This window comes from Apodemus sylvaticus, chromosome 20 (genome assembly GCF_947179515.1).
Source record: "Apodemus sylvaticus chromosome 20, mApoSyl1.1, whole genome shotgun sequence".
Taxonomy (NCBI): domain Eukaryota; kingdom Metazoa; phylum Chordata; class Mammalia; order Rodentia; family Muridae; genus Apodemus; species Apodemus sylvaticus.
This window is the reverse complement of record NC_067491.1, coordinates 2,006,902-2,021,570: the sequence shown is the minus strand read 5'-3', so window position 1 is coordinate 2,021,570 and position 14,669 is coordinate 2,006,902. Positions and strand designations below refer to the sequence as shown.

At 57.6% G+C, this 14,669-nt stretch overlaps 3 protein-coding genes across 3 annotated transcripts; all 3 read left to right on the top strand.

Annotated features, from left to right (window-relative positions):
* The first annotated feature begins 1,050 nt into the window (after window positions 1-1,050).
* On the top strand, window positions 1,051-4,890 carry LOC127671164 (myeloblastin). The gene is made up of 5 exons (XM_052165859.1): window positions 1,051-1,166; window positions 2,036-2,201; window positions 2,572-2,713; window positions 3,551-3,781; window positions 4,548-4,890. The coding sequence occupies exons 1-5, from the start codon at window positions 1,100-1,102 to the stop codon at window positions 4,731-4,733; spliced, it is 792 nt and encodes a 263-aa protein (XP_052021819.1). The 5' UTR covers window positions 1,051-1,099; the 3' UTR covers window positions 4,734-4,890.
* A 2,456-nt stretch (window positions 4,891-7,346) lies between these two features.
* LOC127671163 (neutrophil elastase) lies at window positions 7,347-9,162 on the top strand. Its single transcript, XM_052165858.1, has 5 exons — window positions 7,347-7,459; window positions 7,710-7,866; window positions 7,959-8,100; window positions 8,520-8,753; window positions 8,864-9,162. The coding sequence occupies exons 1-5, from the start codon at window positions 7,396-7,398 to the stop codon at window positions 9,062-9,064; spliced, it is 798 nt and encodes a 265-aa protein (XP_052021818.1). The 5' UTR covers window positions 7,347-7,395; the 3' UTR covers window positions 9,065-9,162.
* A 1,800-nt stretch (window positions 9,163-10,962) lies between these two features.
* Cfd (complement factor D) lies at window positions 10,963-12,705 on the top strand. Its single transcript, XM_052165860.1, has 5 exons — window positions 10,963-11,087; window positions 11,537-11,690; window positions 11,795-11,942; window positions 12,067-12,324; window positions 12,499-12,705. The coding sequence occupies exons 1-5, from the start codon at window positions 11,033-11,035 to the stop codon at window positions 12,658-12,660; spliced, it is 777 nt and encodes a 258-aa protein (XP_052021820.1). The 5' UTR covers window positions 10,963-11,032; the 3' UTR covers window positions 12,661-12,705.
* The last annotated feature ends 1,964 nt before the right edge of the window (window positions 12,706-14,669 follow it).

Below are 14,669 nucleotides of genomic sequence, written 5' to 3'. Positions count from 1 at the left end.
AAAATGTTAAAAATGTATGAAGTAAAAAGAAATGAAACTGTGTGTGTGTGTGTGTGTGTTTATTAAAGCTATATTTATATGGAAGAAAACCAGTAAAAAGAAAAGAATAGAAAATTATCCCAGAGTGGAAGTGCATACTTTTCATCTGAGTGCAGGAGGCTGAGGCAGAAGGAGCAAGAGTTCAAGGCCACTCTCGGGTATGTTGGGAGTTTGGGGCTAACCAGGGCTCCATGCAACTCTGTTTAAAATGAACACACACACACATACAAACAGTCACACACATACACACACATGCTAACACACACACACATACACACATGCTCACAGACACACTCACACAACCATACTTACACACACGCTAACACACATGCTAAAACACACATACACACTCACTCACACATATACACACACACACACACACACACGCTAACACACACTCACGTACATACTCAAACACACGCTAACGCAAACACACTAACACACACATACACACTCATACATACATACACATGCTAACACACATACATACACACACACACATGCTAACACACACATACACACACGCTCACACACACACTCACACAACCATATTTACACACATGCTACCACACACGCTAAAACACACATACACACTCACACATACACGCATACACACACACACACATGCTAACACATGCACATACATACTCAAACACATGCTAACACAAACACACTAACACACACATACACACTCATACATACACACACATGCTAACACACATACACACACATACATACACACATACACACTACAACATTAGAGGAGAAATAATGAACTCCCAAAGTTTTACCCAGGCAGGAAGTCATCGATGGGGTCACAGGACTCTGGATCACAGCTGAGTGGGTGTTAGAGCGACCCTCAGCACGTGCTGGGTGGTGACAGCCGGCTCCCTGTGCCTCCGGAGAGACCCCTGCATCCTGCCCCCCATTGCATACATCCCGGGGCCCCAAGCTGGAAGGAGGAAGTGGGACCCACAGCCCGGCCTCCGCCACCGTTCAACGGCTCTCCACAGAGCTGGGCTATAAGAGGGCCCAGGAGAGCCAGGCCAGGAGCCAGGCCATGGCTGGGAGCCGCCCATCCCCCCGCGGGGCCCATCCCTTCCTGCTGCTTGCCCTGCTCGTCGGTGGTGAGTGGGGTGGGGTGGGGTGGGGGCTGTCCGTCAACCACACCTTTCCAGAACAGCTGGGAAGGTCAGGGCACGCCTGGCTAAATGCTCGGGAAGGAGAGACTGAAGAGCGGGGACCCTGGCATTGGCTGTTCTCCTCCGGTTTTAGGGTTCTCTTTCAGACAGCGGCTTATGTAGCCCAGGCTGGCCTTTGCTCGTTTGTTTGTTTTCCGAGACAGGGTTTCTCTGTGTAGCCCTGGCTGTCCTGGAACTCACTCTGTAGACCAGGCTGGCCTCGAACTCAGAAATCCGCCTGTCTCTGCTTCCCAAGTGCTGGGATTAAAGGCGGCGTGCATCACCACCTCCCGGCGCGAATCAGGTTTAAACTCCTTGTCCTCCTGCCTCATCTCCCCAGTACTGGGGTGGCGAGCTCCCGTTCCGTGCCGCGTTTCTGTGGTGCTGGAGGTGGGTGGGGCCCAGGGCTTTGTGCATGCAGAGCCGGGGCTCTACCCACTGAACCACAGCACCACCTGCAGCCCTTCCTTGATGGGTTTTTACTGTACCGTTGCCCGGCAGTGGTGGTGCACGCCTGTAATCCCAGCACTCGGGAAGCAGAGGCAGGCGGATCTCTGAGTTCGAGGCCAACCTGGTCTACAGAGTGAGTTCCAGCCAGGGCTACACAGAGAAACCCTGTCTCGAAAAAAAAAAAAAAAAAAAAAAAAAAAAAAAAAAAAAAAACCACCACCACCACCAACAACAAAGAAGCGTAGATTCAAGTCAGCTCCCAACTCCTCCCCGGGCACGGGTCTCTTTAAAGCCATAGCTAGAACCGACTGTGGCTCTCACTGGCCGAACCTTCGGGCAGCATTCCCGACACCTGCCTCCCCCAGGCGCAGTCCAGGCCTCCAAGATCGTGGGTGGGCACGAGGCCCGGCCCCACTCCCGGCCTTATGTGGCATCCCTGCAGCTGACCAGGTTCCCTGGGAGCCACTTCTGCGGTGGCACACTCATCCACCCGAGATTCGTGCTGACAGCCGCCCACTGCCTGCAGGACATGTGAGTACAGGGCACAGCGAGGGCGTGGCGGGTCTGAACCCGGATGGGCACCTCGTGGTCTCTTCCCCTGCCTAAGGCTCCCTCTATACCTGCTTCACTCTTCCCCAGGTCTTCTCCAGGAGATTACCTCCACTGTGCCTTTCTCTCACCTAGACACCCCCGCCCCGTGAGGGGACTAGGGGCGTGGTTATGGGTAGAGCCCCTCCTACCGGCCTAGAGTCCCAGTGAGGGTCGGGGGCGTGGTTAAGATAGAGTCCCGCCTGGGCTCCGCCCAGAGGGCGTGGTCAGGGTAGGGCCCTCGTAGGTGTTGGAGGATCAGAGCTCCATTCTTTTCCCTACAACAAACAAAATCCCGCAACCTTGACCGCAGCTCCTGGCAGCTCGTGACGGTGGTGCTGGGTGCCCACGACCTGCTGAGCTCGGAGCCCGAGCAGCAGAAGTTCACCGTCACTCAGGTCTTCCAGAAGGATTACAACCCCGAGGAGTCTCTCAACGACGTGCTGCTCCTTCAGGTGGGTCAGGCTCCGCAGAGGACACTTAGGGCACACCTACTGTGTGCCGCGCTGGAAGCGTGGAGCCGGCTTAGTGCGGGAGCCGGGTCCGTCTCTCGGCTTCGGACCTGGCTGTGTTTAGCTTCGTTAATGGTCGTGTTAGGCCATTAACCACGGTTTGAGGCCTGCTAAGGTTTCTAGAGCCAAGATCGGATATAGGATAAGGACAGGGGTGACAGTAGAATTAGGGTTCGATCCAAGTCCTGGTGTAGGGGTAGGTGTGTGGCCTATAGTTCACATGACGCTAACTTTAGGGTTGCTGCTTGTCTCGGCCCAGACTGAGGGCTAAGGGTGAGGCTGTTGTGCCGGGTAGAGCCATGGGTAGGGCTCCATCAGGCTCAGGGCTATGTCAGTGTTTAGGTAAAGGGAAACTGAGCCTGAGCCAGGGTCTGGATCAGGTTAAAGCACTGAAGCCAGGCGGTGGTGTCGCACGCCTGTAATCCCAGCACTTGGGAGGCAGAGGCAGGCGGATTTCTGAGTTCGAGGCCAGCCTGGTCTACAGAGTGAGTTCCAGGACAGCCAGGGCTACACAGAGAAACCCTGTCTCGGAAAACCAAAAAACCAAGTTAAAGCACTGAGCTGCGTTTGGGCACCACACAGCGTTCAGTGTGACCTCTCGCCATCTTCACTCTGCACCACGCCGCACAAATCTACTTCTCTCTACAGAGTTTCCCTCAAAGGGCTAGGACTGTTCACCGGAGACTGGCGCTCTGCACACAGTGCTTGGGATGGGGTTTCTAGAAAGGCCAAAAACGTGGCGGGTGGAGGCGACGAGTCCTCACGGCCTTTTTCCTCCAGCTGAACCGGCCAGCCTCCCTGGGCGAGCACGTGGCAGTGGCCTCTCTGCCCCAGCAGGACCAGTCTCTGTCCCAGGGCACCCAGTGCCTGGCCATGGGCTGGGGCCGCCTGGGCACCCGAGCGCCCACGCCCCGTGTGCTGCAGGAACTGAACGTCACGGTGGTCACCTTCCTGTGCCGGGAACACAACGTGTGCACGCTGGTGCCGCGGAGGGCAGCAGGCATATGCTTCGTGAGTACTCAGGGCCTGGGCGCAGGAGGGAGACCTGGGGTGGATCCCATGAGGGGCGGGGACATGGGCGAGGCGATTCTTTGGGGCGGGGCCTGCGTGGGGCTTAGGATTTGGTACGGGATCCTGGCCTGTGGGGGAGGGCGGGCCTTCGGGGTGGGGGTCAACGGAGGGGCCGGTCCAGTTGACTGTGGGCCCCTAGAAATCTGGATGTCTGGGGGTTGGGGAGGTGGGGTGACCTGGTGGGTGGGCTCCATGATTCGGAAGGCGGGGCTCTTGGAGGGTTTGCGGAGCCGGAGTTGGAGCTTCGAGGGTAAGTGGCCTCTGAGAAAGTTGGACATCTGAGTATGGCTGCACTGTCTGTCTGTCTGTCCCATTCTCTTTTCCTTTTTTTTTTTTTTTTCTTTTTGGATTTGGTTTTTTCGAGACAGAGTTTCTCTGTGTAGCCCTGGCTGTCCTGGAACTCACTCTGTAGACCAGGCTGGCCTCGAACTCAGAAATCCGCCTGCCTCTGCCTCCCGAGTGCTGGGATCACAGGAGTGCGCCGCCACCGCCCGGTTTGTCTGTCCCATCCATTCTTACGCGTGGTCTCTACCCACCAAGCACCAGTTGTGGGGACCCGCCGTCTGTGTGTGCCTCTTTTTTGGACCCAGTCAGATTGTATCCAACAGGAAGCTAATGAACGCCTCCTGGTCATCCCTTGGGACCCCAATACCCTCATCCTGGCTGATGTTTGTCAGCTTGGGGACTGACCCCTCTTCTACCTCAGGGAGACTCGGGCGGCCCCTTGGTCTGCAATGGCATCCTCCATGGAGTGGACTCCTTCGTCATCCGCGAGTGCGCCTCCCTCCAGTTCCCCGATTTCTTCGCCCGAGTGTCCATGTATGTGGACTGGATTCACAATGTGCTGCGGGGCGCAGAGCCCGAGCTGCCTTCTGCGCTCCAGGCGGCCTAAAGCTGGGACGGACGGACGACTCGAGTGGGAAAAATGGAGTGGGGTGGACTGGGCCTTTCCAGGCTTTCCCTCCACCCACGCACGAGCACCCGTGGAGTGAGATCAGCTCTGTTCCCTACTCCATGTGACCTCAATAAAAACGGAGACACATTTAAAAGCTGTTTCTTGTCTGTCTTGCTCCACATAGACCTGGGGTGTGGCCGGAACCTCTGTGCCAGAGGCCCCCGAGATCTCGGTGGGGGGCTGGGGGGCAGCAGTGGGAACGCCAGGAGGGAAAGGGGACGGTGCAGAGCGAGGCCAGGGGAAAACGAGAAGCTCTGCTCCTGGAGAGGCAGGCGTGGAGACCTCCGGCTTTCCCCAGAGGTAGAGAAATGCGCTGGAGCTATCCAGGGAGAAGGGAAGGAGGTCACTGAGCTAGCCCTGGAGGAGTGAGGGGCGACTCAAGGCTGGACCTTCAGAAGTGGGAGGCAGATGCTTTCTGGCTTCTTTGGGTGCAGTCACCAGGTGGCGCTGTGCCCATCCCACGGGCTCCAGAGTCCACAGGCGTTTTCCTTCTCTAACCTTGTTCTGGCTTCGGGAGACAGTGTCACGTAGCCCAGGCTAGCCTCTAAGTCCCCGTGTAGCGGAAGAAGACCTTGAGCTTCAGATCCGCCTGTCTCCACATCCTGAGTGCTGGGATGACATTTGTGCCACCACTCCTGGTTTATGTGGCGCTGAGGCTGCGCCAAGGCTCGGTGCACAGAACCCCGCCCCCAGCCTCTTTTCTATCCTCCAGTCCCCGCGCGGGGTTCCCAAGTCTCACCCCTGCGTCGGGATTGTTTCTTTGTAGAGCTTCTGGGGATCTGGGGACACTAAACAGAGGTCAAGGAAGAGCCTCAACCACAGAGGGGTTGAGGACCTGAAGTTCTGCAGCAGGGGACTGGAAACACAAACCTAACCCCACACAGGCACAAAGGGTGAACACAGTATACAGGCGGCGCTCACTAAGCGCAGCTGGGCTTGAGTCTAACCTGACACGGAGCTCTGTTTGCCCTGTGCCTCCTCCCATGCGCCACGGGCGGTGTACACAGTGGGTGCTCGCTGTGTGGGGGGAGGACGGGAAACCAGCGTGCGAGCGAGCCGGGCAGACCCCGAGCTCCAGCCGCTTGTCCGGGCGAGGAGGGCGGCGCCCTTCACGGGGCCCAAGGACACAGGCGTCCGGCCTGGCGGGCACTGCGCCCTGGCGCCCTGCCCACCTGCTCAAGTCCGTTGGTTTCACCCTGCCGGCGCCTGTCCTGGAGATGGACGTTGGTGTTGCAACAGCCTTGGCCGTGGTTTCTGGGAGAGACAGGAGGGGAGCGCGGCACACGGTGGGGGCTGGGCCCGGGTCCGGTTCTCTCCTGCCTGGGAGAAGAGTGGCCCCGCCCCGCCCCGTGGGGGTCCGGATGGGGACCCTGAGCACTGCTGAGGGCAGCACTGCCTTCTCATGGACACGAGGCTTCCCTAGGGTCTGTGCGTTTGTGTGTGTGTGTGCGTGTGTGTGTGTGTGTGTGCGTGTGTGTGTGTATGTGTGTGAGTGCGTGCGTGCATGTCTGTGTGTGCGCGTGTGTGTGTGTGCGTGTGTATGTGTGTGAGTGCGTGCGCGTGTGCGTGTGTGCGTGCCTGTGTGGGTGTGTGTGCGCGCGCGCGCGCGTGCGTGTGTGTGTGTGTGTGTGTGTGTGTGTGTGTGTGTGTGTGAGGACTGAGCTGAGCTGTGCCAGAATGGAGGCTCACGCCTGCCCTTAGTGCCAGCACTAAGGAGACAAAGGCAGGTGGATCTCTGTGAGTTCCAGGCCAGCCTGGACTATACAGAATGATCCTTCTCTCCTCTCTCTCTCTCTCTCTCTCTCTCTCTCTCTCTGTGTGTGTGTGTGTGTGTGTGTCTCTCTCACGCACACACACACAGAAACTCTCTCATAGGTATCTGTATGTATTGCTGTTATTACTATGCCTGAGGTAAACTGAGGCAGAGGGATCGGCCCTCAGATATAAGTTGTAGATACAGGGCACCAAGTGGGCGTGGAGGTGCCCCTCTGTCATCCCAGACTCTTGAGGTGGAAGCAGGAGGAGTAAGGGTTTGAGGCTAGCCTGGACTACCTGAGATCTTTTTATTGATTGATTGATGGATTTACTTATTTATTTTTGAGACAGGGTTTCTTTGTATAGCCCTGGATATCCTGGAAATAGCTCTGTAGCCCAGGCTGCCCTCTAGCCCACAGAGCCCCGCCTGCACCGCTCTCCAGCCCTAAAATCTCATTAAAAAAAAAAAAAAGAAAAGCCGGGCATGGTGGCGCAGGCCTGTAATCCCAGCACTTGGGAGGCAGAGGCAGGCGGATTTCTGAGTTCGAGGCCAGCCTGGTCTACATAGTGAGTTCCAGGACAGCCAGGGCTACACAGAGAAACCCTGTCTCGAAAAAAAAAAAAAAAAGAAAGAAAAGAAAAGACGACATCCTGCTGAGTGTTCTTTGACTTCCAGCAGCATGGATGACACTGAAGCGGGGACCCTAAGGGGTAGACACCTCTCCATGACACCCCCACTGTCCTGTCCCAGGGAGGAAGTGGGGCTGCGTCCGGGATGGGGCAATACAACGGCCTCGGGCTCGGGCTATAAGAACGGCTGGTGGGCAGGGGCGCCGCGCTCACCATGGCCCTCCGCGCACCATCCAGCCAGACTCTGGCCCCCATGCTGCTGGCCTTGTTCCTGGGCGGTGAGTGCAGACAGACGCACGGCCACCTCCCGACCGCTGGCCTTTCTCCATCGCCCACCTGCCCGTCTGCCAGGGCCCCGGAAGAGACACAAAGGTTTAGAGTGGCAGAGCCACTCTCAGGACACGGGTTCTAGGCCTGGGGGTGCTCGCTGGGAAGGCGCAGGAGCAGCCTGGGCGAGGCCCCCTGTGAGCCTTCACCGAGGGTCCCAGCGGCTCGGTTCAGGGCTCACTCCTCTTCCTGTGTCCCCAGGCCCGGCACTGGCCTCAGAGATTGTTGGTGGCCGGCCAGCCCAGCCCCACGCCTGGCCCTTCATGGCGTCCCTGCAGCGGCGTGGAGGTCATTTCTGTGGCGCCACACTCATTGCCAGGAACTTCGTCATGTCAGCAGCCCACTGTGTGAACGGCCTGTGAGTCCCTCGGTGTCCACGTGGGTCAGACTGGGGGTCAAAGGTCAGGTGTGCATTCCCACCCATTCTCCTTCCCTCGCAACTGCCCGTAGAAACTTCCGGTCGGTGCAAGTAGTGCTGGGGGCCCACGACCTGCGGCGACGGGAGCCCACTCAACAGACCTTCTCTGTGCAGCGGATCTTCGAGAACGGCTTCGACCCGTCACGCCTACTGAATGACATTGTGATTATCCAGGTGGGCCTGCCAGTCCTGCCAGTCGGGCACATGAGCCTTGCCCCGTGCAAAGGCCCTGAGGTGCAGCTTGGGGAGAGCGCGCTGCAGAATGGGCGGCCGAGGGACAGGCACACACTGGGGGCAACTGCAGTCATCACCCTCTGAGCCTGTTTCCAGTTCCTCACAGTGGGGAATAACCATCCTGTGGGCTGGGTGTCAGAGGGTTAAATGAGATAATATATGGAACACTCTGAGCAGTATTCAATCAACAAACGTATTTGTGCCTTTCTATACACTCCCTTCTTCCTCTAGTTCCTAAACTGTCCCACTGCTTGGTGTCGGGTACTAAGGAAAGTGGGGAGGGTTCTTACCAAGTGTGCTTTGTGACCTCTTGGTGTTCTATGTCCCCCCTCCTTCTGTGTGTCCCCCCCCCCCCGCAGCTCAATGGCTCAGCTACCATTAACGCCAACGTGCAGGTGGCCCAGCTGCCTGCCCAGGGCCAGGGTGTGGGTGACAGAACTCCATGTCTGGCCATGGGCTGGGGCAGGTTGGGCACAAACAGACCGTCGCCCAGCGTGCTGCAAGAGCTCAATGTGACAGTGGTGACTCGAATGTGCCGCCGCCGTGTGAACGTATGCACGCTGGTGCCACGCCGGCGGGCAGGCATCTGTTTCGTAAGTACCCTCTGCAGCAGCAGGGGTGGTGGTCGGACCCCAGGGAGGACTGCCCAGTGCTGGAACATGGGTGGCTAGAGGTCCAGCCGCTGACCTTGATGCCTCCACAGGGGGACTCGGGCGGACCCTTGGTTTGTAACAACCTCGTCCAAGGCATTGACTCCTTCATCCGAGGAGGCTGTGGATCTGGAATCTACCCAGATGCCTTCGCGCCTGTGGCTGAGTTTGCAAATTGGATCAATTCCATTATCCGAAGCCAGGATGACCGCCCCCTTACCCATCCCAAAGACCGAGAGGGCAGAGCCAACTAGGACCTGTCTGTCCCCCCATCTCCCCGTTCCCCCTTCCCTGCCAGAGACCTCAGGCACCCTCTCTGTTTGACCACAATAAAAGCAACCTTTGTTTTGTACACTGGGTGTGATGTCTGCTGTCTCCGAATGTAGAACACAGTAAGGTTCGCCTCCGGAAGACAATGCAGCCAAGCAGGGGCAAAGGCACGGCGCGAGAGTCCTCCACTTTGTACAAGAGAATGTCACTCAGACAGGCCCTTTCGGTTTCTGTTCCCTAAATCCCACGTTCAGCTTGGTCTCAGCACTTAGTGGGTTGAGACAGGAGGATTGCCAAGAGTTGGAGGACAGCCTGGCCTACAGAACGAGAAAAAATTAGAGGGGTGGAGAGATGGCTCAGCAGTTGGGAGCGTCTGCTGCTCTCATAGGAGACCTGGGTTCCCTACGATGGCTCTCTACTGTCTATAGGTCCAGTTCCGGGCGGCTGGATGCCCTCCTCTGGACTCTGTGGGTACCAGACATGGACCCACACCTCACATAATCAAGAAAAGTAAAAATAGCTGGGCAGTGGTTTACACCTGTAATCCCAGCACTTGGGAGGCAGAGGCAGGCGGATTTCTGAGTTCAAGGCCAGCCTGGTCTACAGAGTGAGTTCCAGGACAGCCAGGGCCACACAGAGAAACCCTGTCTCAGAAAAAAACAAAACACACACACACAAAAAAAACCCCATCATCATGATGATGGTGAAGATGATGATGGTGAAGATGAGTGGTAGACACCACAGCTCTGTCCCAGGGGCTCCCTAAATGACTTCTTTTGCCCTCCTCCGCCCCAGAACAGTGTTCCACGTCTGTGGAAGTCCGGAGCTGCTTACTGAAGTATCCCGCTGCATGACCCTGGGAGATTGCCAAATTTCGTTACAATTTCTTTGGTTCCCGTTTTCACAACACAGTTCTGCCCCAAACTGCTTCTGCTTCTGTTTTGTTTTGTTTTGAGTCACCAGCCACAGTTGTCCTGGAACTCACTGTATGACCCACAGTGTGGCCCACTTTGTGACCCAGGCTGTCTTCAAACTCACGGAGATTCTTCTGCGTCTGCCTCTGGCGTGCTGTGGTTCAAAGTGTGTCACCCAGGTGGCTTCTGATCGTAAGGAGAGTCCTGTGGCCAACACAGCCACAACACTGTGTCACCGCTAAAGACAAGAGTGGCTGAGCTGAGCCTGGGGCTCCCACCCTCGCTGCCCATCTCTCCCCTCCAGAGCCCACCCTCACGGTTAGCTTTGGTGAGGCCCTTGGCTCAGCCAATCAACACTTTGATTGACATGAGGGTCTCGTTTTAGAGTCGAGGTGCTCATAACCACGACAGGGGAGAGCCTAGTGAGGGAAGGCTGTGCCTGGATCAAGACGAGCCTGAAGGTGGTGCCACAGGAAATGAAACTTCATGTCGGCAGTCTGCTTGCTGAGCTGTGAGACCCCACAGCTACAGGAATGAGGACCAAGGATTCAAGGGCCCTCCCCCCACTGTCAAGCAACCTTCCCTCCAAGCTGAAGGAGGAGGGGGAGGGGGAGTCCGCGGGGTGGAGGCTGCCGCTAGCTGGCCTCCGACTGCTCCAATTGCAGCAGACACGACAGACATCAAGCTGGAAGGATCTCCCTGGGCCAGGACAACAGGTGGTCCAGTCTCTGCTCTCCACCCATGTCTTGTGCCTGCCGACCTTCTGAGTGGGCACCGGTCAGGGTCCTGTGCAGGAGGGAGAGGAGGGATTGCCCTGCCCCCAGCACCTGGCAGGTTCACATAATCCACCCCAGAACGGCTGACACATCGAAAGCTTAGATTTCCCCTTCCCTAGTTGGGTCTCTGCCCACCAGGCAGGGGGCTGGAGGCCGGCGCCTGTCCTTTAAACAGCTCTGAGAGCCTGCTGGGGCGGTCAGTGGCTGGGGCGGTCAGTGGCTGGGGTGGTCAGTGGCTGGGGCGGTCAGTGGCGGCGGCAGAATGAGCAGTTCCGTGTACCTCGTGGCTCTGGTGGTCCTGGGGGCGACAGTATGCGGTGAGTGAGGGGGGCGGGGGTAGGTCAGAGGTCCCTTGCAGTTCAACACGCAGCTCTAGAATGCGGAATCTGTAATCTGAGCCTTCTGGTTTCAGAGATTTTATCAACAGCAAGAATCTTAAATCTGGATTTAAAAATCTGTAGACTTTACAGAATTAAAGAACTAGCATTCACCTTCGGGCTAGCGAGAAGGGTCAGCTGGTTAAAGGGCCCCGAACACGCCTTTGATCTGCGGAGTTGTCTTCAGCCTGCTGCAGGGTCACCGTGCTCTTGAGGGGTGTGAGTCACCCACCCACCAGGCCGCTGAATCTGCAGTGCCCTCGGAAATGCACTTTACCGAGATGGCTTTTGGGTCTGGGGCAAGCGGTTTGGAGGTGTCTGCGGTCAGATGGGCACTCTTTAGGTGCAGTCCACCCCAGTCCTTACAGTCCACCCACCCTCCTGAGCAGCGCAGCCCCGAGGCCGGATTCTGGGTGGCCAGGAGGCCAGGGCCCACGCGCGGCCCTACATGGCTTCGGTGCAAGTGAACGGCACACACGTGTGCGGTGGCGCCCTGGTGGACGAGCACTGGGTGCTGAGCGCCGCGCACTGCATGGATGGAGTGTGAGTGGCGGGGTGGGGTGGGGTGGGGTGGGGTGGGGTGGGGCGGGGCGGGGCCTCAGGAGGCCGGGACGCGGATCTGAGGTGCGCCCTCGTCCTGTCCCCAGGACCAAGGCTGACTTTGTGCAGGTGCTCCTGGGCGCCCACTCCCTGTCCATCCCTGAACCCCACAAGCGACTGTATGACGTGCAGCGGGCAGTGCTTCACCCGCGCAGCCGGCCTGACAGCGTCGAGGACGACCTCGTCCTCCTTCAGGTGAGGACGCTGGAGTCCACCCTTCTGCAACAGGGTCCCTGTCCGCCACCTCCGCCCCGCCTCCGCTCTCATTTCCTGACTCTGCCCCCTACTCAGACATCTTGCCCTTCCACCCCCCCCCCAGCTAGCCCAGAATGTGTCGTTGGGTCCCCACGTGAGACCCCTGCCCTTGCAACGCGTGGATCAAGAAGTGGAACCCGGCACGCTGTGCGACGTGGCTGGATGGGGCGTGGTCACCCATGCGGGCCGCAGGCCTGATGTCCTGCAGCAGCTGACGGTGCCAATCATGGACCGGACGACCTGCAATGAGCGCGCGCACCATGATGGGGCAGTCACCAAGAACATGATGTGTACAGAGAGCAACCGTAGGGACACTTGCAGGGTGAGGGACGCGGCCTGGGTGACGTGGGGTGGGCGGGTGGAGGTGAGGGGCTGTGGAGGCTAGCGAGGGGCTTGGCACGCGGGAAGGGTGGGGTTCAGGAATCTCTGGAGTTTCGGGGCGTCAGTTTCTTGCTGGCTATTGGGTGGGCATGTCACTCGTGGCCCCGCCCCACAGGGCGACTCCGGCAGCCCCCTAGTGTGCAGGGACGTGGTCGAAGGCGTGGTTGCGTGGGGCTCTCGAGTCTGTGGCAACCGCAGAAAGCCAGGCGTCTTTACCCGAGTGGCAACCTACCTGACGTGGATCGATGACGTCATGAATGGTAACGTGACGGCCTGAGGGGACCCCAGAGGCACGTGGCTCACAATAAATGCATGCATCTGAGCCCTGTGCGTCTTTATTGAGTGCCTGCTGCATACACACCCACAGGGCTGAAGGCAGGTGGTTCCACGCTCGGCCACACGGAGGCGCGCGTGCTCCTTTTAGAACCGTGAGGCGGGGCTCACTCCCGTCCCACTGAGGTCCTGCTGCACCCAGGACTGTAGTCTGGGCTGACAGCTCTTATGGTGAGCCTTACCACATAAATACTAAAAGAGGAAACCGAAGCACAGAGCAGCCATGAACAAGACCGTATTCCAACCCAGAGACCGTACTGGTTCACTGAAGAGGGAGTTAGTTGGTCATGTCTGTAGTGGCACAATGGGCAGAACTCGAACCCAGACCCTCCCTGTGCCTTTCTACAGGACACTGATGCAAAGGGAGCCTTCTGGCTGCCTGTAGGTGTTGGAGACTGAGGATCCGAGAGGTGACGCTACTCGAGGGTAGAACTGGATCCTGGGTCTGAAATTTGTTTCTGCTAGGCCGGTTCAGCTTGGAGTTGTCTTTAAGAATGAGCACTTATCGAGCACCAACTGTGTGCAGCCACTGGGCTTAGGGAGAGGAGTAGCCACAGAAGTAGGTTCGCCCCCACCTGCTTCCGCCGGAGGTTAGTGCTTTAATACCACTTGCCTTGCAATCCCAGAGTGCTCAGTCAAAGCTCAGAGAACTTCATAGGGTCATTCTCCCTTCCCGTAGGCCCCAAAGAAAATGAGGCAGACGACCCCACCCAGGACAGCGGCATGTGGACTGTGGGTCTTTAAAGGATGACCACACAGCCCAGCTCCTTCTCGTTGGCTTGGGTCTGACCGTGGGACTCGGGCACTAGAGATGCCACACGGCCCTAGGAGGGGCGGACCCAGGCTGTTGGTGGGCACTGGTGCCTCGAATGTCAGTGTTTCATCATCTCAACAGAGGAGCCTGTGGCGCCACTCAGCTGCGTCTAGCATTTCCCCCAGATGGCTTGAGACTCACATCTGTGCATGGCCAGCACTCTGCAGAGAACGGACGGGAGCGGCCTTTCAGGCTGGCAGGAGGAAGGGCGCTTGTGTGGGGCGGCTCCCTGGCCTGCCACCCTGGCAGCCGTGTTTCAGCTACAGGCCAGGAAGCTGGGCTTGTGAGTGGCCAGGATGCCGCACCACCACGCTGCTGGCTATTGGCAGAGGGGTTCTGTAGGGGCAGCAGTGGGCAGGCCGAAGGGAAGTCACAGAACCTCCAGGGAACCTCTTCCAGCATTGGGGAGAAGGCAGTTCAAAGTTGGTGTGCCTCGCCTGGTCCTGTGACCTTGTCTGCCTGTGGCTTGCCCACACTGAAGTGGAGCACACCAGTAATTCTGGGGTTTGCTTTAAAAACAGAAAACCCAGAAATGTTTTGGTTTTTAATCTCAGGTGTGGGCTGTTCAGACTGCGGCAGCTGACTATGATTTGCCTCGTGCTCTAGCAGAGCTGTGGTTTTGCCAGCTGCAGATAAGTTTCTGCGATTGTGTGACATTTGCAGTTGTGAGGACTCTCTATACATATTCTAGAACTGTTGTTGTTGGCAGCGGATTGGTGGTTATTGCTGTTTAAGTCATCCTGTGCAAAGAGGTTGGATAACTTGCTGGTGAAGATCAAACGCCCCAAGAAAATCAGGAGGAGGTAGCGTGACAATGACGTCACCCCTTATCCCTACTAGTGTCAGGGGTTGGAAGGGTAGAAGAATGATCCCACAGGCCGGGCGGTGGTGGCGCACGCCTGCAATCCCAGCACTCTGGGAGGCAGAGGCAGGCAGATTTCTGAGTTCGAGGCCAGCCTGGTCTACAGAGTGAGTTCCAGGACAGCCACGGCTACACAGAGAAACCCTGTCTCAAAAAAAAAAAAACAAATCCAAAAAAAACAAAGAATGATCCCACAGAGTAGCCAAGCAGAGTGGCACATGCTCTGCAGGAGGCTTAGGCAGGTCCTCCCCAGAGCTGGGCCGTGTGTGGCCAAAGC